We start from the raw sequence: 26,011 nt of genomic DNA, 5'->3' as shown, positions 1-26,011 counted from the left end.
TGGGAGCACCTTGTTAGTGTGCTGGTCTTCAAGGATCCCACTGGTTCTGCAGGGGCAGACCCATAGCCTCCACGACTCCAAAACTGGGCCTTTGGGCACCAACAATCCCCTTCTTGCTCCGTGGCTCCCTGTAGTGAGTCCAGCCGTGCCCGACTCCCGCAGGAGACTTTTTCTACCCCTTCAGGCTGCAGTGTTTCCAATAAGTATCTGCAGTGACACCAGACAGCCTTTTCCAAAACAAGGTAACAATTTATTAGTCCCCTGGACTACAGAATCTGAAAGTTCTTGTGTTAGCATGAGAGAGGCAGAAGCTAGGTGGAAGCCAGGAGTTTGCCATGGCCTGCTTCTCTGAGCCCCATCTCTGTTCTCTCTGTCCTCTTTATCTCACAATCCCCAGAGAGCTTCCCCCACCCCCATGTCTGTATACCCTGCTTTGCTTAACCCTGACTCTTGTTGTCCAGACACAGCCATGTTGTGGTCTCATGCTCAGCTGTCTCTTCAGCTAGGTGCTAATTTTCAGTCACTGGGGTTCCCATTGTTTCTGTAGGATCTTCCAGTCAAATGTGTTGATTCCAGGCCAGACAATCCTAGTGGCTATATGTCTCAAATAACTAGCCTACTCACCCAGGTCCCATGGAGAAAATAAATTCTTTCCCCCCATGAGGTAGCAATGTCAAGGGGATAAGTACAAAGTCACACAGACAGTTCATAAAAAGATTACAGAAAATTCCCACATTCATCACATGAGTCACAGGTTTTGAGGCATATTTGAAATGAATGAGCTATCTGGGAGCCTTTGCATAGTGCATTGAAAATATACTTTATAAATGGTTTTAATAACACTAACAATAATAATTAACAATTTATTTATATTGCAATAGCATCTAAGGGTGCCATCAGGATTGGGACCCCATTGTTCCAAGCACCCTATAGTAAAAACACTTATTTAAAAGACAGTATCTGCCCCAATGAGCTTACAGTCAAGGCTACAGTCTGTAGACAAAACAGACTGAAGGTGGAGATGGAGGAAGTGGAGGAAAAGGTGATTAATGACAAATTTTAAACTGTTCAGACAACCCTCTTCCTATCATTTTTCCACTTTGATTGCCTACACTTTTCAAGCTGTGCCCAGGATCAGAAGCAGAAAGTTGCAGAAACCTCATGTGATATTGGTTTTGCAAGATTTCTAGCCGAGATTTGTGCAGCCAATAGGATCCGTTAGTTCTGGTATGCATCCAAGGTTTTTTGTGCTCCCTGGGAAAACTTGATATTTGCCCATAGCCCAGGGATAACAGTTTTTAAATCGATTGGATGTCATTCCTGACAAGGGTCTATATCCTCTATTACTGAACTGATATTTGTGGATAGCTTCCTGAATTGGGTTCAGCATGGTACCAACAGGCAGAATGACCATGATAAATACAAGGAAGGCAATAAGCAGAAATAGTGCTCTAAATCAAAACAAAGAACTGACCTCTATTGAGTGCAATTTTATAAGGAGATCTGGTCAGCTCCTTCAACACTATTAAAAAAAACATGCAAGAGATCAGACAATGACTACCTGCTGCCATATAACACTGTGGAAATCTACTACAAATGTGCACAGCGCATGGATTATAAAATCATGGGGTCAAATTCTGTCCAGTTACACTCTTGCAGCTTCACTAAAGTTAACATATTTTGCATAGATGTCACTTAAAGTCACTGAGCCACATTCTGTTTTTATCTACAAGTGTCAAATCAACAAGTCCTTGTTCAGGATCAGATTCAGTGACTTGTTGATTTGCATGGAAGTTGAGGGTGCACAGATCTTGCAGCTCACAGGATTGAGCTTTTAGCCTTGCTTGTTTATTTACTTATGGGTTTTTCTAGGACCATCATATCTGAGAATCTCTCAAATATTAATATGGTCTGGAGATTTTTAAAGGTACAAAAGTGAATTAGGTGCTCAACTCCCATTGACTTTCAATGGGTGTTAGGCACGAACTAGCCCTTTTGAAAATGTCCCTTATAAATCCCATGCCAGTGTAAAATTCTTAGTGGCATCAGTAAGTTTTCCCAGAGTAGGCACTGTCCGGTTTTTCCTGATTTAGTATTTACTAAAGTCAACAGTTTGGAAATACAAATGCAGAATGGAAAATGAAAAAAATGCATGTTTATTTTTTCGCTTTAGCCGTTTTACATGAAAGGAATTTTCTTATTTTTCTCTCAGTAAAAAAAAAAAAAAAACAGTAAACAGGTTTCCTTGTCTTGTTTGGCAAGCCAGTAGAAATTTTCAGGATATCTATATATAGCACTCTCCAATCTGTTCAGAATGTGTAGGAAATACCTCAGTTCCTGATACTGTTGAAGATTTCCTTTGTATCACTTGTCGTAAGCATGGTATAGCTAGCGATGTCCTTACTGCATACTTGAAATGTTAGGAATGCATTATTCATTTGCAGCCAAAAGACTGAAAATCGAGGCCTAAATTCTCCCATCAGATCTCCTGGGTGGCTGTCAAATAAGCACCTGAAGTACTGTACAAGCAGTCCAAATACTGTCTTGGATGCAGTATATTTGTGGTGCTGAAGAACTATTCACATCAGCGCATAATCGTGTTTTATGCAATATCTGCACCTTGTCCATGGTGGGGCACAGTGTTCTCCAAAAATCTTTTGCCAAAATGGAGCAATTTTAGTAGATCTCACTATTAACTTTCACTATGCAGTTCAGGTGAAAGTTATTTCCACTTTTAGCACATGTTTTAAAATGCTGTCCCCTAGGCTTTTATCATTCTTCACATACACTCTGAGACTCAGCTAGTAAAGAACTGCTTTGCTTAGACAATAATGTTCAAATTAACTTAGTGTTTCGCTTGTGTGAAGAATTAGCCAACTTCTCCCACCATTTTTCATCATTAACACTATGCAGTATAATGAATAAATCAAGCCTGATATCCCTTCCTGCAGAGAACCTCCATTCTTGAGGTTTTCAATATCTACAAGGTATATCTTGGAGTTTACAAAAAATCCTTCCCTGGGTTGCAGAGTGGAAAGGGGGGAATGCCTTTCTAGCATGTAGCTTCCAAGCTTCTGCAGGAAAAGGCAATGGATGGCCTTCCTTCTATGCAGCTGTACTGTCCACTACATTTACCCGTACAGATGTACTGTGCTGCCATAGCTTGAGTCCTCTTGCAGCTGAGTTGGCCTGCCAGTAGTAGTCAGAGTTAATGTTGGTTCAAGCAACATTGTTATCCATCTGGATTCATTCTCTGGCCCTACCCCTAAAACACTATAGAGGAAAGACTCCAACAGGGAGTCCAGCGGGAGAGGAGAGGAAGCCCTGTATAGTGGCGAAGTCATGAGTGAGTTATGCAGGTCATTCCAAACAAGTGCCAGTCAAGTCTTTATACCAAGTACACCTTGTGGGCCACATATGTTAAAGCAACACTCTTAGGGCTTGTCTACACTACAATGTTAAATCGACGTAAGTTACGTCAACGTACAGCCACCACTGTAATTAAACCACTGCTGCATGTCCACACTATGCTCCTTGTGTCAGTGGAGCGCATCCACAGAAGCAGCTCTTGCATCAACACAGAGAGCAGTGCACTGTGGGTAGCTATCCCACCATCCCATTGGCCGCAGGGTGTTTTGGAAAGGATTTGCAGTGGCTCATGTGGGCAAATTCAGCATTGCATGATGCAGTTTTCTCAATCCCATTATTCCATGGGCATCCTACTACATTTTGTGCAGCTTTTCAACTGCCCTTGTAAACCTGCATGTCAGCCACCTCTGTTAGAAAGCACGGATCCTGCACTGCTCTTCAGTATTGTGCTGTGTGTTATGAACTCAATGCTCCAGATCCTGCAGTATTTCAGGGTGAGGGAGGCCTGGAAGGAGCATTTTAACAATGAGCCACAGGAATGCGTGCTGCTGTAGTGTGCTGAGCCTGGCATTGTTTGTTGGCAGGATGCTATAAATCTTGTAATGATTGCTGTGCGTGCGCGACTCTAACAATGCACATGCATCTATTGCGATTGTCTGTGAATGTTAGCAGCAGTTACCATGTGATGGTGAATAATAGAGATAAATTCTTTCTTTTAGTTTGTCTTTTCTTTTAAGTTTATCTGAAAATTCAGTAGATTTTTATTCTAAGCCCATGCAAATATACCTATGTTTACCTTTGTATCTGCAGTTTACATCAATATGAAAAAGTGAATGCCAGTTGTATCTGTTTTTACCGCTGCTGCAAGTAGAATTCATTTCTTATCGGTAGGCTGCACCAGCTAAAGAGGAGTGGGGGTCACGTGTCCTCCCCACGTGACTCCACATGTGACTCCCGCCCCCAGCCTGGAGCCCCATGCTCTCCCCCTCCCCTTCCCTCCCCTCCCTTGCCTTCTGGTATGCCTGCTGCAGCTTTTTGATTTTTGCATAACACTGCTGCATGTCCCTATTGTAGCCCTTCTCCTCTATGCCCCGAGTGATCTGGCCATAGATGCCAAAGTTCCTGCAGCTGCAGCAGAGCTGTGACTGCACAGCCTCTTCTCCCCACAGGCCCAGGAGATCCACCACCTTCCATGTACTCCAGGCAAGAGCGTGGTTGCTGCGTGGAGCGGACATGGTCAGCTGGGCAGCAAACAAGAAGAGCAAGTTCAAAACTTCCCGGGGCTATATGAGGGAAGGGGCGCATACCTGTGTACCTGGCGGCAGGGCAGTGGAGTTCAAAACCGTGACCAGAGCGGTAACGGTGGGCATTGTGGCACACCTCTTGGAGGTCACTTAGGTCAACACCTGGGCAGCGGGTGACTTCGGGGAGACTAGCCCCCAGCTCCACCCCTTCCGCCCATGCTCCCCCTGGGCCAGAGCGCCAAGCCTCCCTGTCCCTTCCTAGCCAGAGCAATGAGTGCCCCAACCTCGGCCAGAGGAGCCCTGGGCTAGCGAAAGCCCTGAGGCCTCCCCACCTGTCCAGAGGAGCCCCAAGCCAGCCACAGCCATGCCTCCCCTCCCCAGGCCCCAAGTCACCTGGGAAAAGCCGCAGCATGATAGCGTTTCTTTCAAAAGAACCTGAGCTTTTGCTATGCCTCATGCAGGTTCCGGGGTGGCTGAGGAGGCAGTATGTGTTACTCAGCTTCCTGGGTTCATCAGTAATCTCTCTGGAGTCCAGGGAGATTATTGATGAACCCAGGAATCTGAATAGCACATACCAGCTCCTCAGACGCCCCGGAACCTGCATGTGGTATAATAAAGGGAAAACTTCCCCTGAAACCTGCAACCAGGCGTCCGGAGGCAGCGGCAAGCACCAGGGGAGGCTCTGCCTCCCCTAGCTTATTATACCCGCTGCCCATGAGTCAACATAAGCAACACACTGTTTACACTGCCACTGTATCGACCTAACTATATCAACTTAAGCGCTACGTCTCTCGCTGAGCTGGAGTTATAAAGTTGATGTAGCAGGTGAGTTGCATTGGTGTGAGGGGCCTTGTAGTGTAGATGCTGACCTTATTAGGTCAGCGTAAGCTGCCTTATGTGGACCTAACTCTGTAGTGTAAACCAGGCCTCAGAAATGTTTTGAGAGGGTTTCAAAAAATTTTATTGATACTATTTCGTATGTATCTCTGCCTGTAAAGCCAGGCTGCATTAGCCTCATGAGTCCAACTATACTGGCCTTGAAGGAAGATACTGTATACAGTAGAAGTGCTATAATATCCTACAATAACTAATACCATTATTGCCCAGTGGTGGTCCCTCTGGATTTTGTTTACCTTCTACCGATGGGCTGTTTACTTCAATTCCCTCTTCCCCCCAACCAGCTCACAGCCTCTTAAATCTTTCCGTGTCCTACTTGCTCCTCTTATTCTCCCTCCCCGCAGTGTTCCCACTCCCTCCTTTTGTCTGTATGTTTAGCTAATCCTCTCCCAGCACAATCACACTCCCCCAAAACAAAAAGTTTAATGCAGAAACCAGAAACAACAAAAAATGCTGGACCTGAGATAACATTTGCAGAGCATCGCATTGTTCACTCTGCTTCTATGTTCTAGTCCTTCTCTACCCCCATGCCCTATCCTTAGTCCTGAAGAGTCTACCATCTAATAGATAAGACAGACGATCTCTTAACCTATGTCTGTACAATGCCTAGCACAACAGATATGGGTAAATGTGCAAAATTAATGCAATTCATCACATTATTCTGCAATTTATCATGTCATATACCTCAAATTATCACTGTGAAGTTGGGATGCAAGGTTAGGGCCAGATTTTACAATCCCTCTCAAAATCTGAGGGGTTTGGATGATGTCACCATTTCATGATGAACAGTTCTGCATAAATTGACTTTTAAACTGGCCTCATCTAACAGACCCAGCCTAATGTATAGTCATCGTGAAAATCTACATTATACAATATTGATTTCTCTAATATAATTATACTGAGGCGCAAATTGATAATAAAACTGAATTAGCCTCATAAACAAATAGCAGCATTAGTATGATAACGTGGTTTGAAATGTCTAGAGCAATTGTTTTTGTAACATTACCAATCTGTACGTTTATAATTGTACTGCTTTATCTACACACTCCCTGCTGCTTTAGTACTTAGCTAAACTGTAATGCTAAATAGTTGTTGCCAGATTAAGACCTTTATCAGAAAATATAAAGATGTCTTTGTGATTGTAATTGAAAACGACACATAAGTGCACCCAAAAAGTTCCTATTGTGAAGTTATCTCCTGAGGGCTGTGTTCATAAGTAATACCCAGAGTTTAAATAGATTTTGTTATACCCCTGAGTCTTAGCTTACTAAGTAACTGATAAGATAGGGTATGTTTTCACTCAGTTCTGCTGGTCTGCCCTAGTAAATGGTGCTGCTGTATTCCAGCAATGTAGTTTCGCATCTTATCCCGCCATGCAGCCAGGCAGGAGCCACCTCAAACTGTCAGGAAACATGGCTATTAAGAACACATAAGGAGCAACCTCAGCTCAAGCCTGGAAATATTTCTTCAACCAGAAGCATCAGTGCTGAGGTGAAACCAGTGAGTCAGGTACAAAGGCCATGCTAACAACACTGACTAGTATTTGCAAACTTTGGGGGTATATCTGGCTAGTGTGTTATTTTACCTATTCAAACAATGGCACAGTCCTTCTCCCATGAAGTCAATGGGAGTTTTGGCGCTGACATGAATGGAAACAGAATCAAATACATCCTGGCATGGTGGCCAAATGGAAGTGCTGACTAGACCTCAACCACCATTGAAGTCAGCCGGCAGTGGGTACCTTTCCATCAACTTCAGTGGACTTTGGAGCAGGCTCTTAACTCTAAGCAGAGGAGTAAAGTAAGCCTTGTGTCAATCAACAGCAAAACCTGCTGGCCAGTCAGAAACATTAGTGCCAACCTGAAGTATATAATATTGCCAAGTGCATGTGGTTCCAGCAACCTTAGGTATTTTTTAAATTAGTCATATTTTGAATAGACACCTGATTAGACTGGAAGACAAAAAAAGAAGCAGGCACCAGGTTTGACCTGGACTCCTTGTGGCCCATACAGACCCCAGATGCTTCAGCCTTTGGTAATGCCAAAAAACTGCATCACAGAGGGGAGTGCTGGATAGCGACTGAGGAATGGTGGGTTCAGACAATCTCCTGGTGCAGAACGGTAACAGCTGTATAACCTTTGTTTAACACTCTCATATTCTTTTGTTGTCTGGCTTCTGTCATATCAAACCTATTCAAAGGCATAACAGGAATACACTCTCTAAAACAACTATTCTGGCAATAACAAAACGCAACAAGGACTTTATCCTGCTATCCACCATATGCAAAACTCCCATTGACTTCAGTACAAATTTTGCATGACTAAGAACTGAAGGGACATAAACTCCCAAAAAATTCTAGGCTGTATCTAACAAAGAAATGAAATTTATACCAAACTATTACTAAGGGCAGTGAAGCAAGAATAAAACAATGCATTTCACTATGGTTTAACAGTCCGTCAACTACCTTCATAGACAAGATTATTTCTCAGCGGCATGTCAAAAGGCATTACTGACTTAATATAGAAATTAGTGCACTTAAAATGGGTAGAGCTACGTAAAATTGTTGAAAACTTGCCCATGAAATGTCTCAAGAAAACTTTCACCATTTTGCTTTGGGTGTGCCCCTGCTGCTTATGTTTCATTTTTAAAAGGAAATTGAAAATAAGGTTATTTTTGCATCAAAAACGTGAAAATTTGAGTTTCAATTATGAAAACATTTTTCATTCTTGAAATGTGGTAAATTTTCTGGTGAAATTGACTGACTTTTGAAGTTCATATCAAATTGTTCAAAACTCATTTTGAGTCATTTCACCCAGGGTGAATTTTGCTTGTGACGTTTGTGATAACATGTATTTGAAAACCTAGATGTCAGTTAGAAGCTTTGGGTGGCATCCTGGCCCTAGTGAAATCTATGAGAGTTTTGCCATTGACCTCAATAAAACCAGGATTTTACCCACTGAGTTTATTAAGTAGCTTAATTCACTAGCTCTTAATTGAAAATTACACAAGGAAGCTAGAAAGCACTAATCCCATTCCATCCCAATAGCAGGATGTAATGGCACATATTCAGCCAATGGAACACAATTCAGAAGCACTAATCATCAAAAGAAATCATCAGTGGTTCATCAGTGATCCTGAGAGCAGGACACTATTGCCTAGCAACTTTTGAGAGCTGATGAGAGAGTTATATGCACCCCAAGTAGGAAGGAGTGTCAGTTAATTCTCCTTTTTGTTGTCTTGTCTTTCTCAGTGTAGTATGCCCCGAAGTTCTGATTCTCCAGTAAACATCCACATAGAGGTAACTTGCATCATGACACAATTTGTTCCTAAGAAAATAAAATTAAAGGTGCACAGATTTCCAATTCATCTTGCACAGTGGTGGGGCAGCAGCTGAGTTTCAAAGCTCAATGAAAAATTCATGTTTTTAATTTTCCTCAAAACGTCCTCAGAGCTGGAGAGCTCTATACAAACTAGGGAGCCAGCCATGTGAGATGTTGAGTAGCCTCAACTCCCACTGAACAGTAAAATTAGGCCCATAAAATCTAACCAAAATAGTTCACAGAAAGAAAAATTTAATAGCTTTATTCATTCTAGTTTTAAAAAACCAAATGGCGCTGATACTTTTCTGTGATCACTGTTATGACACCAGAGCTTCTGTTTCACTTTAGACAGAGTGGCAGGTACATGTGTTTGATTTTTCAAGCTTAGTAAAACTGCTACCAAAGCAAACCTCATCATTCATCATAATATGTCATCCTAACAAGATGCAAGTCTGAGATACTTCACGTTTTAACCCACCGGTGGCAATCAGTGAATAATTTATGGGCTACCAGAACACCTCTCATCATGAATCTGATATGCTTAACAGCTAATTACATCTGTGTAGGGATTATGGTTTACGTTGTAGTTTTATAGTAACAAAACCCAAGCTTCCTAAGATTCCATTAAACAGCTCCTTATCTCAGCTGTTGCGATGCTTATCAGCACCATATGTTAAGAACTCCTGCTATGTTTCCAGATGACCCCAGGGAAGCCTTCTAGGATTTAATTAGGCTGAAATGTCAGGAGAGCAGGAGTTGAGGACATAGCTCGTGACTTACAACACATCATTCAGCCAAGCAGAATTTAAACCCAGGTCTGAAATCCAAAGAAAAGGTCTTTATAATCTAGCTTTTATACCTAATAAATTTATCAGATAGTTTCGCAATTGTTAACTTTGTTTTCTCTGTTATTGCTATACACAATGCTGTGATGTAATATAATGCATGTAGTCATCCTTTATATTAGTGATGGGTGAACCTCAAATGAATCATAGTTTGGGTTTCAGTCATAGGAAAATGCCAAAGTCCATCATCTTCTCTTCAGGTTATCCACATTTTCTGAACACACTATACATAGAACCATTGACCTAAGAGCTGGAAATGACCTGTTAGGTTTGCCAATCCATCCCCCTGCCATTGCAGGACTGTCCTAAGAGTACATTTCTAATGCTTTCTCCATATTCGTTTTAAATGACCCAAGTAATGGAGTTCTGCCACCTCCATAGGAGACTTCCACAGCTTAATCCATCTGAATGCCAAAGCTTTTGGGCCTACATTTGCTGGTTTTGCTCAGCCAAAGCCCCCACTGTAGCTTTTACACCACTGGGAGCTTTGTCTGAGTAAGTATTGTAGGATGATACCTCCAGGGACAAAACCCCATGCACCCGAAGAAGGTCCCAAATGCCGTGGAAATGTTATGTTTCTGAAGTATGGGAGGCAGACCAGTAGAGAGACTTCTGTGTGGTAGCATACAATTGCACTCAGACAGGAGGCATTGTGGGAAGTCTGACAGCACAGACGTGTACTGCACAAAGCCATTGGGATGTAAGCCCAAACTAAGGAGACAACAGGCCATGCCTGCCCTTTACGCCCCCAGCCCTGTGGTGGTGGGCCCGGCCCTCGCTTTCAGGTCGCATTGCTATTCCTCAGCTGCCTGGGTTTTCCTTCGGGAACAGAGCAGTTTTGCACAGGCTTTTCTTTGTGCCATAGTGTGCAGCTGCATAGGTGACAGGTAGGTCACTGAAGTGTGACCGATCACTTGTGGGTTTGGCTGTTTGGGAGCCTAGAAAGAAAACTAAGAATGTGTTTATCTGGCTTTATTACCAGTTTAGCCGTTATGAAGCATTCTGACAAATTCATTAATTAATTCTGAGAAATGAAGCTGCAAAGTTTTCCCATTGTTAGACTAGTCTTACAGCAGGATTAAGCCGGATTTAAGCCCCTGACAATAGCCTCCCACTGGAGCAGCAGCACCCAGGGAAAAACTATCACTTGCAGTACAGCTTCTTGCCTTTTTTGGTGGGCAGAGGGGTGGACAGAGGAATAAATGACTATATGGTATTAGCTAAATCAGTGGCCTACTCTTTACAGTACCCAATCCCTGTAGGCCTCAACATGGTGCTGTACACTTCAGAAGAATGGAGCGGAGTGCATGATAGTCAGCCTTAGTTGGCCAACTTAGCTGCCCATCACTTCATGAAGTGTAGTTGCTTTTGAGGGAGGAAAAGTTCATAGGTAAAACTTATGCATGGACTGTGTTTCATAGAGATTGCCCCCAAAATTAGAAATCTTTTGACTAGAGCTGGACCCAGACCCTGTGTTTAACATTCCTGACTTCTGGGAGCATTCAAAACCCAAACCTTGCAACTGGCCCTCTATTTACAATGGGGCTGAATCAAAACTCCATAATGGAAACACTCCTGAACTTCAGGAGTTCCAATTGCAGATCCAATTTTGAGGATTCATCCCATGTCTCCTTTGGGGGCAGATGAGCATAGGGAGGGGGTTGTGTCTCTGGGGTATCATAGCTTTGCCAGGGCTGTTTGAGATGTGAGTCTCTTAAAACATATATTTTAGAATGTAAACCATCTGCCAAGGCAGATGTGACCTGACTGTGTCTAGCCAAGTATGCTGCATTCAGAATATAATAAAAAGCCCAGGTGTCTTTAAGGATGTAATTGCTATGGCTGCAGAAAAGAATTATGGAACTAAGTGCCAAATATGCGAACATATTTATAACAGCTTTTCTTGTTCCTGAAACTGAATATAGGTAAAAATAAAGAAAGAAGCTGATTTCCTGTCCTATAAAGCAGGTGGGGGCTTGGGCCTGCATTTCTTAGTCATTCATAAAATGATTTGGATCCATGGAACAATCTGATTGTCTGGCAAGGAGCTGTGTCATTACTGGTAAAAAGTCATTAGCCAAAATATTTAAGTTGCCATTTTTAAAGGGTATTGATACATTTAATGCTCTATTTGTTATATGTGTACCTCAGATGCTGGAAGGGTACCACTGACACACCACTGTGGTTCATATATATTTGACCAGAACTGGGGATGGACCGAGATTGCAACATTTAGATCCAGATTTCAAAACTCCCCCTGCCTGGAGCATTTTAAATCTGTAGATGGTGCTGCAGTGATGGTACACCCTCATTTCCCCTCGGGCATTAGGAGGTTAGTTTCTGCAGGGACTCCTCCATGCACAGATCAGCAACGTACATTCTAGGCACCTGTCAGATACAATGTTGTACGACTGGGTCTATAACACAACACTTGCTGTCTTCACCTGACTTTGTAAAAATTGTCATTCAGGAATGTGATGTTGATAGATGTACATTTATGTCAGAATACGGCATGGAACATAGTCAAAACAAAATGCTACATTATATAAATCCTACATTATATAAAAGTGAAATCCTACATTATATAAAAAATAACAAATATACATTACAACAAATATAATTCAAAGGAAAGCCATTATAGGATTTAAGTGACAAACCACTTTGGCTCTATTGGCATGGTCTCAGGGAGGGATTATTTTCAACTGTATTTATCTATTATTCTCTCTGGTGTTGTTACTATTAACAAACATTTATAGAACACCAGAAAAATGTATGGTTCTTTCCTGAGATTAAAAGGATGATGATCCTTGCCCCAAAGAGTTTGCAACCTAAGAGCCAGATTGCAATAGCCTTAGTCAGACTGAATAATACCTTAAACCACAAGCAGTCCCAATGAATTTAGTAAGATTTCTTGTGGTGTAAGGTTCTACTCTGCATGCATAAAGGTATCAGGATCTGGTCTTAAATTAAGCAGTGATAGAACATGAAGAGAACAGACGAAGGAGCATGGATCTGAGAGACTAGTGTTAAAGCAAATGATGTGTCTTTTATGTGAAGGACTCCTATAGTTTTATATTTTTAAACAGATTTAAAATGGAACATAAGAATTGCCATTCTGAATCAGACCTGTGATCCATCAACTCCAGGATCCGGCAGTGGCCAGCACCAAATGCTTTGGAGGAAGGTATAAGAACCCACAGTAGGTAGAAGTGGGTTAATTTGCTCCCCTGAAGAATTCCTCCTAAACCATCTTAAACCCTGAAGCATGAGGCTTTCTATCCCCTACACTTTTTTCAGCATTAACCATTAAAACTCTAGATATTCGTGATATCCCTATAAATGTCCAATCTTTGAATCTCGCTAATGAGCAAGGGAGGAGGAGCAGATGGAACAGAAGAGGTGGTCAGCAGTGTAAAGGAAGGTTAAAAAAAAAGAGATTCTGAGGCTGGATTTGAAGGGAGAGCATGGAGATGGGGACAACATTCTAGACGTAGAAAGTAACATGGAAATAACTGGAATACGACACCATGAGAGAAGGTGGGCTACATTAAAGAACATATCCGCTCCTCAGAGTAAAATTAGACCAACCATACAAGCTCTGCTTTGGTTTGAGTGGGCACAGCCCCCTCCACACCCAGTCCTTCCTCTGTGCCTGATTCTTCCATTTTGTGAGCACACAGGTAAAAGAAAATATGAGAACGCTACTGACTCCATTTGTGGGAAAAATTTGTGGAAAGCTTCAAACACCTTGCATGAAAATGCAGTTTATTACCAACAGCATTTATATGGGACATTAATTTGTTTGCTTAGACTTCTATTTCTCCTCCCAACTGCAAGGAAACACTTTTTCAGAAGACTCAGTAGGTGCTAATGTTCTGTTCCACTGACAATTCCATTGAACGCTATTGTTTTTCCAGTTATTAGTAAAGCCAATATTTTACTATCAGCAGTATGCACTCAAACATTTATACACAATAGTGGTGTATAGATAAATGGCTAGACACATAGATAGTAGTAAAACACAAGTAGGCTTACTGTTTTTGTTTCCCCATGATTTGCTCTTCTGTAGTACAACTAACTAGCAGCATTCAGCTAGTGTGATGAGGGGCAGAGTATAAGAACACAAAGAGGAGAAAAGAGATCTACTCAAAGTCCCTTTGTCTTTTATGTTTTCCAATCCCTTTTAATAAAGTGAGATACTTCAGCTATTATAAAAACTTTGTGACCCTTGTAACGCTACAAAACACTGATACAAAATGTGAATAGTACAATGTTCATTATATATATATATAAAATATATATTTATATTTTAATATATTATATTTATTTCTACATAAACCGGCTATAAATATTAGATGTGCCATATTTGCCTTATACTCGTGGTTCCCAGCATTTGACGTTATAGTACAAAAAAAATCTTAAAAAAAATAATACATAAAGAAACTCAGTAGAAATAGCTGTACATTTTAAAAATCTTGTACATATACAGTGTTATCATTACAGCTCTGGGCTACAAGAACAGTTAAAAGCCTGTCCAGCAATTAATTAAGTTGAAAAATCACCACTCATAGAAATTTGAGCTGCCATGTAATAAATCATTGATACTCAAGAGTTTATGGGTCAAATTCTCTACTGCTGTATATTGGAGCTGTGTCAGTTTATACCGGCACAGAATTTGGCCTTCTATGGGAGGAAAAAGAGTTTAAAAATAAGTTATAGATCCCTATGAGCCTTAGGTAACTTCTACTTTCATTTTTACCTGTTACAGGGCCTGATCCATTGTCTATTAAAGTCCATGAGAATTATTTGCATATACTTTAGGCGGCTGTTGGATCAGGCCCAAATTCACTGACTTCACTGGGAAACTCTTACCCAGAGAAATACAGCTCATCAGGTCTTACCAAGGCAAATGTGTTTTCTGTCAAGGAGAGCAACCGTCAACCTTGTCTTTGTTTAATTCAGTCTATATTTAGTCAGAAACCTTCAATTAGACACAGAGCTTAAATCAGAAGGTTCTTTTTTTTTTTTTTTTTTTTTTTTTGTAGAGATCTGAGTAAAAAATAATTCTGAAACAAGAAACCAGCACAGTGATATTTCCTTCCTGGAGCCCAGCCGCAAGAAGAAACAAAAGGCATGGCTGGAGCTTTATTTCATATAATTGGAAGCACAAAGTGCCCTGCTGAATGCTATTCCATTGCCTGTAGTCTTTACACTATTGGATAGACACTTAGTGTCAACATGTGTTTCATTTGGGTCTCAAAGTCCACAACCCGACTTTGTAATCAGAGAAACAAAATACATATGTTCACGGCAGTGACAGCGCTCTGCAACTTATCATGAGCTACTGATGTCTCTTGAACAAGCGTCTTGTGGCTCATCACTGCTCAATTTGCTACGTGATACTCATGTCCTTCTTGTGAAAGCAGGTGTCCTGTGCATAAGCCCTGAATACAACCAGTCTAAGAAATACAGGAATGTTCCATATGATTTCCTGTTGTTTGTTTTGTTCTAAACAGTAGGTGAGCTGAGTAAAACACCAGTGTCGTAGGTAAGAGTCTGTGTGCAGCACATTTGAGGTGTGTCTTCTCTGATGCTCAATAGTTCTGTCTCTTCACTAGAGTAAACTGTGGTGTCCATGTCATCAGAATGATATCCTGACTGGTAGCCACTCGTCTGGTTTGAGGCTTCGGACATCACAGATTCGTTACTTTTACTGGGCACCAGCACGCTGCAAGAGAAATACAAACAACCTTGAAATAACTTCTGAGAGTTTCCTGTGGAGGCCATCATTAGGCACATCAACTTGTACAAACAACTCTTCTCCAATACCAGCATGAAGCAGAGAAGAGTTGTAGTTAGCAAGGGTGGCTTGTACACCGATATAAAAGCTTTTTTAAACGTGTACCGGATTATAGGAGAGATGGTTTTCCCCTTCACTCCCCTCTGACATGTAATATGCATCCTGTACAGGGAGCATTCTTATGGCAGTACAGGCTGACTGTGGGATTTAAACTGTGGCCTCTGAGAGTGAAGTGGAACGAAAGCTTGGAAATGTGGCAGTGCATTGCAGTGTGAGGTTGCAATTGTAATTACAGTGAACCTTTGCTTGGAATGAAGTTGTCCTAGAAAAATAAGACCCTCAGAGGGGTTTTCACAGGGGTAGGTGAGGCTTTAGCTGTGTGAATCCCACTGACTTTTAGGTGAGTCTCACAACTAAAATCCCATACAATGCGATGAAATTTACTCCTTATGTCCTTCCAGCTCATTGAAAATCATGAGTCTGCTTTTAAATATAGAAACCCTTAAAACTGTTATGAACAGGCTAGAATCAGAACCACTCAAATGTGTGCCATTGGCCCAGTAGTCTCTAGTTGGTAGGGTAAAGGAGGAACAAAATAGCACAAGTTCTCTCTGTGCTGCTGCTTGAAGTTCTGAATAGCTGTGGTGTACAGCACAGTGACAGCTACAAAGTCCTAGGAGATCTTGGACTTCTTACAAGACACAGACAGCCAGGCGTGCAGTGGGTTATTTTCTGTACTTTATATGGCACACTAAGGCCATTCAGAGAAGAGTCTGTCTTTTGAGACAACTCATAGCCTAAGCATCTTCTGTAAACTGGATAGTCTTATTCCATTATATTTGCTGGCTGACCCTTACCTAAAGGGAACTGTCACTTGCTGAGCTCTGTCTTCCAGTGTCTTCAGCTCTTCAGATGCAAGAACCATCCCACTGTCTGTCTGATTGTCCTTTAAAGAGCCAAAGAGAGGCCGGAAATTGATCAGATGGAAACACACACAAAAATGGAAAAGCAGCACAAGGAATATGAAGGGATGTAACAAAAGACAGACTTACATCTTGAACAACTTTTACAGCAGGTACTAAGGGCACATCTTCAAATGTTTTCACACTCACAGGTCGGCTTTTTCGTTTACTACCTTGTCGGTAGGGACTGTAAAGAGAAGAATGGATTTGTTTGCATGAGCCGTTTGGGTGAAAAAGACACAGATGATATCAGCCTCCTTTATCTTTCAACAACAAAGTTAATCATTTGTCAAAACATATTATGCAAACCTCAACTGAAAAGGGGAAACTGGCTAGAAAGTGGCATGTTTCTGACCTGCAGCTGCTAAAACCTTGATTCCCAAGCAAATCCTAAGAAACACCTTTTAAAAAACAACCACCTCCTTTTCTGAGTATGCTGCAAGTTTCATTTCCTGCAAACTCCACGTAAAAATCTAAAAAACAGAGACGCTTGGATCACAATCGTATGTCTCTTTCTTTGGACTGTACTTCTGAGACTCTTAGCTGGACCTGAGTCACCAAAAGCAGACAATCTGTCTCCTGTTAAAATGTGGAAGTTGGGACTACATGTTCCACACCTCCCCTTTCTTGAAGGCTCTTCTCCAAAAGAAGCCCTCCAAGCAGGAGGAGTTCAGTAACCCAGTGACAAAGAAAAAAGAAGTGGCCTATCACGGAGGCCACAGATGCCCAAATCAGCAGCAACCTCAGAGTTCCCTCTACATAAGTGTAATGAAATGTATTTTGTTTCCAAGCTAGTCTACCTAAAACTGATACAAGAGCTGCAGCAATACTGGCTAGGACCTAAGAAGGGACCACACCAACTTTACTTCTGGAAGAGGGGGAGTCAATGGGACAAAAGGCATCTCGGTATGCTACAGCGAGATCCTAGTCTGCTTTGTTGGCTGCAAAATGCTTCCAGCTCCAGGAACATAAAAATAAATCTATCCAAAGTCACGTTTCATATTCCCCACTCTGCGTCTTTTAGGGCAACACTCCCACTGCTGTTTCATCAGAACAGATTTAAAAAATGTGGAAGGCCCCTTTAAAACATATATTACCAATGTTTTTTTTTTTTTTCCTTTTAGTCATTACAGAATAACAGGAAAAGTGGGTTGGGAAAGCCATATAGGAAGTGTTACAAATGGAAAATGAGAGCAACGCTTTCAATGATATCAAATGTTTTCATCTTTTAAATGTAAATATTATTGACCATCACACTATTAAAACATGGTATTTAGGTGTTTAGTTACATTACCTTGATTTCAACTGAAGTCTTAAGTGCACTGTTCCTATCTATTATTTTCCATAGCCCTATACAAAAGCAGCATAGGGCCTTGATCTTGCACCAACAAAGTCAATGGGAGCTTTGTCATTAAGAACATAAGAACATAAGAAAGGCCGTACCAAGTCAGACCAAAGGTCCATCTAGCCCAGTATCCTGTCTACCGACAGTGGCCAATGCCAGGTGCCCCAGAGGGAGTGAACCTAGCAGGCAATGATCAAGTGATCTCTCTCCTGCCATCCAGCTCCATCCTCTGACAGACAGAGGCTAGGGACACCATCCCTTACCCGTCCTGGCTAATAGCCATGAATGGACTTAACCACCATGAATTTATCCAGTTCTCTTTTAAACTCTGTTATAGTCCTAGCCTTCACAACCTTCTCAGGTAAGGAGTTCCACAAGTTGACTGTGCGCTGCGTGAAGAAGAACTTCCTTTTATTTGTTTTAAACCTGCTGCCTATTAATTTCATTTGATGACCCCTAGTTCTTGTATTATGGGAATAAGTAAATAACTTTTCCTTATCCACTTTCTCCACATCACTCATGATTTTATATACCTCTATCATATCCCCCCTTAGTCTCCTCTTTTCCAAGCTGAAGAGTCCTAGCCTCTTTAATCCCTCCCCATATGGGACCCGTTCCAAACCCTTAATCATTTTAGTTGCCCTTTTCTGAACCTTTTCTAGTGCCAGTATATCTTTTTTGAGATGAGGAGACCACATCTGTACACAGTATTCGAGATGAGGGTGTACCATTGATTTATATAAGGGCAATAATATATTCTCAGTCTTATTCTCTATCCCCTTTTTAATGATTCCTAACATCCTGTTTGCTTTTTTGACCGCCTCTGCACACTGCGTGGACATTTTCAGAGAACTATCCACGATGACTCCAAGATCTTTTTCCTGACTTGTTGTAGCTAAATTAGCCCCCATCATATTGTATGTATAGTTGGGGTTATTTTTTCCAATGTGCATTACTTTACATTTATCCACATTAAATTTCATTTGCCATTTTGTTGCCCAATCACTTAATTTTGTGAGATCTTTTTGAAGTTCTTCACAGTCTGCTTTGGACTTAACTATCTTTAGCAGTTTAGTATCATCTGCAAACTTTGACACCTCACTGTTTACCCCTTTCTCCAGATCATTTATGAATAAGTTGAATATGATCGGTCCGAAGACTGACCCTTGGGGAACACCACTAGTTACCCCTCTCCATTCTGAGAATTTACCATTTATTCCTACCCTTTGTTCCCTGTCTTTTAACCAGTTCTCAATCCATGAAAGGACCTTCCCTTTTATCCCATGGCAGCTTAATTTACATAAGAGCCTTTGGTGAGGGACCTTGTCAAAGGCTTTCTGGAAATCTAAGTACACTATGTCCACTGGATCCCCCTTGTCCACATGTTTGTTGACCCATTCAAAGAATTCTAATAGATTAGTAAGACACGATTTCCCTTTACAGAAACCATGTTGACTATTGCTCAACAGTTTATGCTTTTCTATGTGTCGGACAATTTTATTCTTAACTATTGTTTCGACTAATTTGCCCGGTACAGACGTTAGACTTACCGGTCTGTAATTGCTGGGATCACCTCTAGAGCCCTTTTTAAATATTGGCGTTACATTAGCTAACTTCCAGTCATTGGGTACAGAAGCCAATTTAAAGGACAGGTTACAAACCTTAGTTAACAGTTCCACAACTTCACATTTGAGTTCTTTCAGAACTCTTGGGTGAATGCCATCTGGTCCCGGTGACTTGTTAATGTTAAGTTTATCAATTAATTCCAAAACCTCCTCTCGTGACACTTCAATCCGTGACAGTTCCTCAGATTTGTCACCTACAAAAGCCAGCTCAGGTTTGGGAATCTCCCTAACATCCTCAGCCGTGAAGACTGAAGCAAAGAATCCATTTAGTTTCTCCGCAATGACTTTATCGTCTTTAAGCGCTCCTTTTGTATTTCGATCATCAAGGGGCCCCACTGGTTGTTTAGCAGGCTTCCTGCTTCTGATGTACTTAAAAAACATTTTGTTATTACCTTTGGAGTTTTTGGCTAGCCGTTCTTCAAACTCCTCTTTGGCTTTTCTTATTACATTCTTGCACTTAATTTGGCGGCGTTTATGCTCCTTTCTATTTGCCTCACTAGGATTTGACTTCCACTTTTTAAAGGAAGTCTTTTTATCTCTCACTGCTTCTTTTACATGGTTGTTAAGCCACGGTGGCTCTTTTTTAGTTCTTTTACTGTGTTTCTTAATTTGGGGTATACATTGAAGTTGGGCCTCTATTATGGTGTCTTTAAAAAGCGCCCATGCAGCTTGCAGGGATTTCACTTTAGTCACTGTACCTTTTAACTTCTGTTTAACTAACCCCCTCATTTTTGCATAGTTCCCCCTTTTAAATTAAATGCCACATTGACTTTGACTTTGGTAGATGCAGAATTAGTATCCCGGCAGTAATTAAACTGGGGCACAGTGGTCTGAAGGGGGCTTTCTGGTTCTTATATGAAATTCTTCTGTGGATTCTATCTCTGCTCTTGTCTCTTGCAACAAACCCCTCCAAGTCACCCCTGCTTCTTCTGAGGCAACAGAAAGACACTGGCAACCATCCCTGGCATTCTGAACTCTTGAGGCTGCAGTAGGAATCACAGAGACGCCTAGATGAGAAAATTCCTTCCTCCCCCACAACCTAGGCAGATAAACCCTTCCCTAAGCTCATATGCACAAGGTAGGTGCAGGTTCTGGAGTTTGGTCTTAAGTAAGCCTCCACTGTACACTATTGGATAAGATTGCATGCTCTCTGCAACAGGAATCATCTCTTTGGTACATGTTTTTACAGTGCCTACCACAACAGAACCCTGATCCGTGACTCAGGCCCCTAGGTGATACCGAACACAAGTAATACATAATAAATAATTATGATCAGTAACAGTGCCATTTAAGTAAACTTCCATTAGCCATCAGTTCATGACCCACCTAACAATGTGCTTTTTCTGGGTAGAAATATCAGTGGGCTTGTGTAAAGATAGGCTTTTGTTAATGAATCCATCACTAGGTCTATCACCCTTACAACACCAGGGTGTGTTACAAGAATATGAACAAAACAGAAAGGAATGACTAGTCATTTTCTAAAGGCTAGCTAACAATACTATCACAGCACTTTTGGACGAGAGACTGAACTCTTTAGAGGGTGGCGGGGCGAAATGTAGGTTATCACCAGTGTTTCAGAAGCTAAGAAACTAGTGTTTTGCAGATCCTCCTATAGAGACTCTATGGCTTTATTCTTATCCCTATGGACAAAGTTAAATATGGATCACGGCAGCTGAAATCTCTTCCTCTCATTTTTCCTCCCCCAACCTGAACACAACTGCCTAGAGGCCGCGATGGGATGTTCACCATATAAAATACCTAATTCCTGCTGTGTTGTCATAATGGAATTTAGGATCGCAGACTTCCTCTTCCGCCATACAGGAAACAGGTGAGGTTGGCAAAGAGAGTCCAGAATCCTCATCCATGTTCAGTGATACCGTTAGAGGAAGGACAATGTAATCTTTACCATCCTGTAGAATACAGTGAAAAAAGCCAGAGTAAAATATATATACACATTGTAAATAAGAATTCTTACAATAAAAATTAAAGCTATGGTGGGCTGCTTTATTTGACTATAAACCGTATATTATATTTGCTGGAGCATATATCAAAAGATTTGAACTTAAAGGGACAGCATCAAAGAGTTTTAGACCAAAATGTAGACATTCCAATGGTTTTACATATCTGAGTAAGCAATCAAATGTTTACTTTTTAATTTTTTATTTCAGTTACAAATGTAAGCTTCCTATTGTGCTTTGGCTTTCTGCCCAGGCCCTAGCAAGTCTAACGCTGGCCATGCTTGGCAGATCCCCTGAAACCTGCCCGCAGCCCCCCAGGGGGCCTTGGACCCCTGGTTGAGAACCACTGTTCTAGGGCATGAGAACTGGAAAGGGAAACCGACCATAAACCGCAAGGGAAACTGACCAATCTACATGAATTATCCACTCTGAGTGAAATGCAGAACGTGAACAATAAGCAGCAATAAAAAAAATATATATATATTTCAGTGTTAAATAGTCTAAAATGATTTAAGTAACAATAAGGACTTTTTTAATGAATTTTATAGACAGTGTACCCGTCAGATAATAATATAGTCACAGATAATTTCTAGTTGCTGAATTTCTAGTTGCTGAAGTCTCCTCACTGATGTATGGTGGCAAATTATTTTGACGAGGAATGTATAATTCATTAAAGTACAAAAGATACACCAATTACATGCAGTGTGTTAAAAACAATTATATTCTTTAATGTAAATTGGCCTAGACAATTATAATATTTTCTTTCATGATTTCTCAGTTGAATTTATAAATAAATAAATATAAATATATATACATACACACGGCAAGTGGCAGGAAATCCACAGAAATGAGTGTCTATCTATTTTAGTTACTTATATGGTCCCATTATCACAGTATCTGAACACCTCACAGACTTTAATATATTTCTCCTCCCAACACCCCCGAGAGGCAGGGAAGTGCTACTACCCCCATTTTACAAATGGGGAACTGAGTCACAGAGAAACTAACTGACTTGCCTACAGTCCCACAGGAAGTCTGCGGCAGAGGAGGAAACTGAACCTAGATCCCCGGAATTCTAAACTAAAGCCCTTACCACTGGCATGTGTGTAGTTACCGAGCACCAAGTAGTCAGTGGGAAGTGGGACCTGAACCAATGAAGTGGCGTACAGAATACAGCTGGCTCCCTGGACTAACCCCAAAGCTATCCATATGGACAATCTGAGGGGGCAGTGGGAAGCCTTGCGGGGAGAGAGGGGTAGACATGGACCAGGTTTTGTTGTTATCACAAATCTCTGTGACCCTAGGCCATCCTATTCAGCCATCTGGTTCAACTCCCCAAGGCGATATGGTATAACGATGGCCCAACAAGGCACCACTTCAGAATACTTAGTACTGGTACAATATCTATATTTCACGTACCTGACGAACATTGGCTTGCAGTAAGTTTCCCAGGTGCTCCACTAATTCAGAAAAAGTAGGTCTTTGCTTAGGTTCTCCATGCCAGCAGTCCAGCATTGTCTGATATCTAGTGGGATAAAACCATGACCATATCAGGGCAATGAGGAGGGCACATTCTACCTATTCAGATGATTGCTATTACCATAAAGCATATTTGTAAGATCCTACATTTCTGGTGTTGTATAGTCTGGTGCTCTCATCCTTGTTCCTTCTTTCAGTCTTCTACAAAACTCCTCATCAATTTTTACACCAGGATATGGCGAAGCTCCTAAAATGACAATGGATGCACCTTATTTTAAGAAGACATTTAAAATTCTGGGCCTAATTTTCCACCAAATGATTTGTACATGAAATAACTGCTATTATATGAACAAGTCAGGCAATTAGAGATGTTTGCATGCAAACTGGGTAATTGCACATGCAAAGTCAAAACTTGCAAAAATATTTCACTGTTTTTTCCACCCACCCTAGTGTTAAAATTAGAGGTTCAGTAGCAAATAAAAGTGACTTACCTAATGAAAATATCTCCCATAGCAGAATGCCAAAGGACCATACGTCACTCTGAATGGTATATACTCTATCAAAAATGGTTTCTGGTGCCATCCATTTTAGGGGTAATCTGGCCTGAAAGCATTTTAAAAAAAATAATTAAACTTTAGTACGAGACAGGAAAAAGAGAACACTGTTTCCAAAAACAATGTGTTAAAATAGAATAGTTAGTATCACTTCGAATTAAAGGTCTCCAACATTTATTCTCCAAAACTTACATCTCCTTTCCTGACATAATCTGGGTCTTTGTAGATGTCTCGCGCCAAGCCAAAATCACAGATTTTGACCACGTTATTCTGTGATAAGAGGATATTACGAGCAGCTAGGTCCCTATGGATGCACTACAAAGGGAAGAAAACAAATTTATAGGTTGGCTGTTGTTGCAACTCTGCTCAGAGAGTTGATCTATTTCACATCTGTGCTGACCTCACTCTCAGAGGCTAGATATTTCTTAAATTCTATTAAGTAAAATAAATCCCAACGTCAACAGACTTACTGATTTTTAAGTGGCTTTTTTTATAATTGTAGCTGACCTGAAAACAAAAGTCTTTCTGAGCCAAGTCCAAACACACATCTGTTTAACCAATAAGCACCCATGGCCCTTGAGGTTAGCCAATTAATTATCCCAGGAAGCTGATGCAAAACACATTCGGATCTGATTACCACAGATTTACTTTGGTTATATTCAAATCCACGTTCCCCATCACATCTATGACACTTCACCCTTTTTAATAGACTTAGGTGGAAAATGTCATACGACAGGCCCAATGTTGAGATTATTCTCTGCTGGAAACAATTAAAGATGGAAAAGTACATCTCTCTATCTCTGCCTGTATGACAGCCACCATCTTGGTCAATGCATCAGGGACTTCCAGAGCTAAACTCACGGGCCTCTCTAAAGTTTGACCTACAGGCTCTGGAGCTGGGGTCTGTAACCAATGCTTATGCTCTGTAGATAAGGCACAGAGGGGGACACAACACACACCCTACCTGCCTGATAGGTTACACATGCAGGATTGTTCTTTGCAGTATATTTTTCAGGCCTTGACAAATGAACTTTTAAATGACTAAAACAAAGGGACTCTCCAATCTTTCCTTGGGAGACTATTCTACATTCTAACAGATACCACCTAATTTTGCCTTTGCATATTACCTAGTATTCCTTGTTTTTATGCCCTGTGCCACCATTAATAATTCCTCTTTCTTTAAAAAGAAGAACAGGAGTACTTGTGGCACCTTAGAGACTAACAAATTTATTAGAGCATAAGCATAAGCTGCCACAAGTACTCCTGTTCTTCTTTTTGCGGATACAGACTAACACGGCTGCTACTCTGAATCCTCTTTCTTTCTGATGTTTACAGCCTTCAGAATATTTGCGAATGACTGGCTATTGTTTGGCCCAGTTATACAAAGTTAGGATCAAACCCTGATGGGGCATCTGCTCAGGGCTGAAATGCAGGGGAAATGTGGTGTTTCTTTTGTGTTAGCATGTCAAGTGGAGATCCATCAAGGAGAGATTCACAGTGCCCACACACATGCATCTCTTAGTCTACAATGTCTCTGTGCAGTATTATGAACAGGGACTTCCATCCTTCCCACTGCCCTACAGAGCAATTTCTTCAGAGCAAAGCCTTTTTATTCCAACTTGGCTCCACTTATCAGGAATTGGCCCCTAGTTCCTTTTAACCTTTCCTTAAATGTCATTCCCTCCAGTCACTTTATCATTCTATTATGAATCAGTGAACAATGAACCTTATACAAATTGCTAACATTCATATCTATTAAAGCACCTCACATGGGCTGTTTAACTTTGTCATATTAATGGCTTCGATGTTTTCTGGAGCAATCAGAAAATGCTGTGCATGGTTGCCAATCCAATGACAAACACATCACTTCCTTCTATAAACCTGTAGCATCATTTTCTACAATGGTTAATCATATGAAAAATGTCATTTCCCTGAAAAGATTCTTACTTTGCGTGAAGCCAAGAACTCCATCCCTCTGGCCACCTGGAAGCTATAACAGATAAGGTCCTCCATGCTCAGAGGGTTCTTGCAAAGGTCTTCAGAAGCTGCTGCAAGAAGCAAGATGACAACAGTCAAACATGTTCTCTATTTCAGATTTCACCTACAGATGTCTCTTATTTAAAATACATTGTCAAATCCTGTGACCTGTAGTCAGCACTTTACATTACTGTACGCAAGACCCATGTTCAAATCTCAGGCTTGATTATTTGTTTCCACAGTTTACAAGAACTGGGAGAGCTGCAAAAATCAGCTCATGTAGTTCCTAGCGAAAGGAAAGTCTTGCAGCAATCCCAGTGGATGAGCTAAGAGTGGAACTGAAGGGAGTTCTGATTTCCACCCCCATTAGGGAAGAAAGCGCAAAGGTAAAAATATTTTTTCATAGAAAAATTGTTACTTGAAGAAGGGAGACATTTAATCTCACCCTCTACCAAACTGGAGGGGTATGGTCCATAACCATACCTACTAATAGCCCAGTCCTTGCTCAGTCCTGACATCATTAGGATATTTGCTGAGTAAGAACTGCTATACTGGGTAGCATGATCTGATTATAACTCCAATCCCGCTCCTGTATAGTTAGGCTTGGAATGATTAGAACTTTATCAGTAAACATGA

General features: G+C 41.1%; 1 protein-coding gene across 3 annotated transcripts in view; it reads right to left on the bottom strand.

Moving 5' to 3' along the window:
• Nucleotides 1–14,688: 14,688 nt before the first annotated feature.
• The window catches only part of KDR (kinase insert domain receptor), a 37,512-nt gene continuing 26,189 nt past the window's right edge, over nucleotides 14,689–26,011 (bottom strand). Inside the window, exons 22-30 of one of the 3 annotated variants that reach the window (XM_005299110.5) lie at nucleotides 25,346–25,446; nucleotides 23,591–23,713; nucleotides 23,336–23,447; nucleotides 22,992–23,091; nucleotides 22,785–22,890; nucleotides 21,166–21,317; nucleotides 16,528–16,624; nucleotides 16,333–16,421; nucleotides 14,689–15,403 (exon numbers count right to left, since the gene is read on the bottom strand). In XM_005299110.5, the coding sequence (XP_005299167.2) occupies nucleotides 15,184–15,403; nucleotides 16,333–16,421; nucleotides 16,528–16,624; nucleotides 21,166–21,317; nucleotides 22,785–22,890; nucleotides 22,992–23,091; nucleotides 23,336–23,447; nucleotides 23,591–23,713; nucleotides 25,346–25,446 (1,100 nt within the window). In that variant the 3' untranslated portion in view covers nucleotides 14,689–15,183. The remainder of the gene's footprint in view (nucleotides 15,404–16,332; nucleotides 16,422–16,527; nucleotides 16,625–21,165; nucleotides 21,318–22,784; nucleotides 22,891–22,991; nucleotides 23,092–23,335; nucleotides 23,448–23,590; nucleotides 23,714–25,345; nucleotides 25,447–26,011) is intronic. The other 2 variants (XM_005299111.5, XM_042841896.2) reach the window with 2 other exon arrangements.

This window comes from Chrysemys picta, chromosome 5 (genome assembly GCF_011386835.1).
Source record: "Chrysemys picta bellii isolate R12L10 chromosome 5, ASM1138683v2, whole genome shotgun sequence".
NCBI classification, from domain to species: Eukaryota; Metazoa; Chordata; order Testudines; family Emydidae; genus Chrysemys; species Chrysemys picta.
The sequence above is the reverse complement of the archived record's forward strand: the minus strand, read 5'-3'. Positions and strand labels throughout refer to the sequence as shown.